This window comes from Nannospalax galili, unplaced genomic scaffold (genome assembly GCF_000622305.1).
Source record: "Nannospalax galili isolate Female #2095 unplaced genomic scaffold, S.galili_v1.0 scaffold286, whole genome shotgun sequence".
NCBI lineage: Eukaryota > Metazoa > Chordata > Mammalia > Rodentia > Spalacidae > Nannospalax > Nannospalax galili.
In genome coordinates, this window is record NW_008359442.1 from 14,424,716 (window position 1) to 14,429,076 (window position 4,361).

Here is a 4,361-nt window from a genome sequence, read left to right on the forward strand (position 1 = left end):
GTCCAGGCCTTAGCCATCTGATACCTGAACTTTTGCTATAACCTGTTCTCTTCTCTTATTCTGGTCCATTCTACTTGTTGGTGCTGCATTAGTTTCCTTAAAACAATGTTTCAACTTGATCCTTTTCATGGTTATTCAGTGTCAACTCATTTCAAGGCCCTGAAACTACTATTTCCAACTGTCATCCAAACTCACCCCCTTCTGCTCCTACTTCTACTCCTCTGCTCTAGTCCAGAGGACCGTGCAGTCCCAGAGGCAGACCTGGCAGGCCTGTGCTCAGGCCAATTCAGCCTCCTAAATGTCTTTTCTCTTCCATTAGTCCTTCACATATTCCCACCTACTCCATGCAGCTAACCTCCATGCAGCCTCTCAGTGTGGTCCATTCATTTGTGCCTTAGAAAACTGCCAATAACTGAGAGTTGTGGGGCCTGGGGGCCACCTGCAAATACTGAGATGGTAAGAATCGAATACAAGGAGGACGTGGATGTGCACTGGGTTTTATACTTTCTTGGCACAAATAATTCACTACTATGTATTTTTGTAGTATTGAGGATATATATTCTATGTCCCCAATTACATAATGAGTTTCTTAGGGATAGGATACTTAAAAAGAATTCCCAAGGCACATAGAACTAGCCTTACAAAGAACAAGTATTTCATACATATATTTCCATAACTTCCTCCTTGTATTCTAGATTAGTTCTTCTCTTCATACGTGAGGACCTTCAGGTCTCTGTTTAGTCAGACTCTTCCTCCAATGCAATATGCATTAGGTGTGTTTCTTGCATGTGTATCATGTCTATATAAATAATGCTTTTGGGGAGAGAGAGAGAGAGAGAGAGAGAGAGAGAGAGAGAGAGAGAGACAGACAGACAGTCAGACAGAGACAGAGACAGAGAGAACCATCATAAGAAGACTGCTAAAGTCTCTCTACAATGGACTACTGGGTGTTGAGTAAAAATGACAAAGCACTGCATTTACTGACTTGGAAGAATGTCTGAGACATGTATTTGGAATAAAAATCATTAAGAGTATAGTCTAGTTTCATGAAGTATAAGTTTCTTTCATGCAGTATAAGTTTTATAAACATACATTTGAAGCCGGGCATGGTGGTGCACGCTTGTAGTCCCAGCACTTGGGAGGCAGAGGCAGGCAGATCTCTGTGAGTTCAAGGCCAGCCTGGTCAACATAGTGAGTTCCAGGACAGTTGGGGCTACAGGGAGAGCCTGCTTCAAAAAGACAAAAAAAAAAAAGAAAAAACAAACAAACAAAAAACCCCCATACATTTGATATATATACCACCAGAACATTAACAACAGTTAGTTCTGGGCAATGGTAGTTAGTTGTAGTTTTCAATGTTGTTTGAAGAGTTTTATAGTAAACATTTTAATAATAGAGATGGGAAATTATATTTAGATTGGAAAATATAAAGACTGCCTTTATTTTCATTTAATAAGACTATTCACCAAAGCCCATTTTCTCTTTTTTCTTTTTCTGAAGAAACATAGAAGAAATGCCCATTCCTTTTAAAATCTTGAGTTATTTTACATTCCAAAAATATTGTTGTGAGATTCTCATAGTCAATGAGTTCTATGGGCTGAACTTCACTTGTGGTAAGTATTCTATAATACAATATTATTTTACATATTGTTCTGAGTAAGCATTTTCCTAGGGAAGTGTACTTTTGTAAGAAATGTTATTGTGTCTGTGTGTGCACTGTATGAGATTGTGTGGAAACCAGAGGACAACCTTGGTCTTTGTGCCTTTCCACTTTGTTGTTTAACGCAGTCTCTCCCTAGGAGTTGGGACTCACTGATTGGGCTAGGCTGGCTGGCCAACGAGCCTCAGGGATCCTCCTATCTCTGCCTCTCCAGTGCTGGGATTACCATGTGCACGCCACTATGATCAGCCTTTTATCTGGCAGTCAGGGTTTGAACTTAGGTCCTCATGCTTATGTGGAAAGCACTTTACCAACTAAGCTATCTCCCCAACTCCCTAGGAATACTGTATTTTTATAATAAATTGATTTCAACTTTGTTTTTGAAATAAAGCCCATCATTTTCTCTGATTTTCAAAGGAAAACATTCAATAGTCTAGTTAGTCTCCTGTCAGAGTTCAATAGTTCAAGGTCACTTTGATGTTCTTAGAAAGTGACAGTGAGTAAACCCATTTTTGATGGCAAAAGTCTATTTTTGAATCCCATAATAGTGGCAGTGGGAACACAAGTGCCCAGGGCAACTGGAAACCCCAAGGCCACTTTGAAGACAACTAAAGAACATGGCGGATTTTAGTGGTTGTTTTAAGTACTTTTAAGTAATAATGTCAGTAATATCAGGATATTTGGGTGTAAGTGTAACCAAGAACATGATAATGAGCCAGGAGTGGTGGTGCACACCCTTGATTCCAGCACTCATGAGGCAGAGGCAGGCAGATCTCTGTGAGTTCAAAGCCAGCCTGGTCTACATAGTGAATTCCAGGCCAGCTGGGGCTACAGGGAGACCCTGTCTCAAAAAGACCAAAAAACAAAACAAAACAAAACAAAACAACCCCCCCCAAAAATAAACAGGTAATGAATCTATTCTCAAAATAGAAGTAAACCTTTTCCTATCTTCAAATGAAGCCAAGACCTCAGCTCACTCTTCCTTCATCTCAGTTTGGGTTCTCCAAAATGTCATGTGTCTTTGATGAAGGATACTCGTCAGCATGCTAAACACTTCCTGAGTATTTGTGAAAGCCTTATGATTACATCACGTGAACCCATCATGCCTGACACCATCAATCTTTTCCTTGGCAGGTGACGCTAATAGCTCTATGCTGAATCATCCAATGTGTTCCCTTACCAAAGGAATTCAGTTTATCGAGAACACCTGCCCCGGTGCCACATCCAGAGTCACAGCAAACTTTCTGATTTTATATGCATTCATTCCAGTTCTTATTATCCTAGGAATAGTGGTTTTTAAAATCCGGGACCATCTGATTAGCAGATAGTCAAGAACATCGTCCAGAAAATGGGACTCAACAGACATACATGCCTGCTTTGGATGTCTGGCCTAAGAATGCCATGGGTTCTTTTCCTGGACATTTTAAGTCTTCTAACCTTTACAATTCCTTGGAGCTACTCAAGCCCTGAGTGCAGTGGAAACTGCTCATAGTTCTTGGCTATACCAGCTTGTGGGGACATGTAGTATTTGGAAATTATGACTGAGCTGGTTCAAGAATGTAAATAATAATAATAATAATCCATAAACCTATGGGTGATTAATGTGATTACTTGTTTTTTCAAGACACAGAAAAATGAGTCAGTTTTAAAAAATTGTGTTTATGTTTGATAAAGAATTTGATAAAAAGAAAATGCTTGATTACTGACTGAAAGCAAACCTAAAAAAAGCTCTTGGTTTGGCTGAGGCAAAGCCTCATGAGAAAATGGGTAAGAAGGTGCACCTGTCATTTAAAGCCCACACTTCATATGCTTGGCCACATGGCTGGGCTGGGTTACTTGATCACATCAAGAAACTGGACAGATGATGGATGATGAACACCCCCAATACATACCGCCCAATGATTCTTCTGAGGGTTCAAATTAAAAACTGCAGGAAGAGGTTCAATGTTGAATACATGAAACTGGACAGATGATGGATGATGAACACCCCCAATACATACTGCCCAATGATTCCTCTGAGGGTTCAAATTAAAAACTGCAGGAAGAGGTTCAATGTTGAATACATCAAACCTCTGGGGGAATGTTTTTAAGGATGTTTGCTATTTCTTCACTTTTAGCTTGTTTACTTAGAAAACTAAAAGTCTATGTTACTGGACAAGGTATCTTCATTGAGAAATGAGCTCTGAAAGCCTGGAAAACAGCTGATAAGTAGAGTCCATATAGAAAAAAAATACTCAGCTGACACATTTCCATCAAGTAGAACAGGGTTACACACTAGGAATTCACGTTCTTGAGTTGTAAAGAGAAAGAATGTTGATAAATGCAAATATATACACTGGTATTACTTCTAAGGATGAAATGATGGATATAGACTATTAAAAATGGATTTTCTATTAAATGACTATCTTTCTGATTTATCTGCAAGTAATTCATGAACAAGTCCGAAATGAAAAAAATCTCTCACTGTTACCATGGTAACTATGAGTGAGAATTAGAGCACATGAACTTGTTCGGTTACTGTGACCTAGCTTGTAAGAATGATAAATTATAGCACTTGAAGTGTCTCATGTTAAAGTAGGAAAGATGGTTTCATTAAGGAAACCACAATGAAATTCTCTTGCTTAGAACAGTATTTAAGGATCTGGAGACATTGGCAAATTACCAGAATAGTATTGTCAATTTTTATAAAAGGTCTGTGACA

At 38.9% G+C, this 4,361-nt stretch overlaps 1 protein-coding gene across 1 annotated transcript in view; it reads left to right on the forward strand.

The window, feature by feature from the left end:
* Positions 1-3,021, forward strand: part of Abcg5 (ATP binding cassette subfamily G member 5) — a 25,519-nt gene extending 22,498 nt beyond the window's left edge. The window contains exons 12-13 of the mRNA XM_008823088.2: positions 1,501-1,613; positions 2,795-3,021. Of these exons, the coding sequence (XP_008821310.1) occupies positions 1,501-1,613; positions 2,795-2,988 (307 nt within the window). The 3' untranslated portion in view covers positions 2,989-3,021. The remainder of the gene's footprint in view (positions 1-1,500; positions 1,614-2,794) is intronic.
* Positions 3,022-4,361: the final 1,340 nt, after the last annotated feature.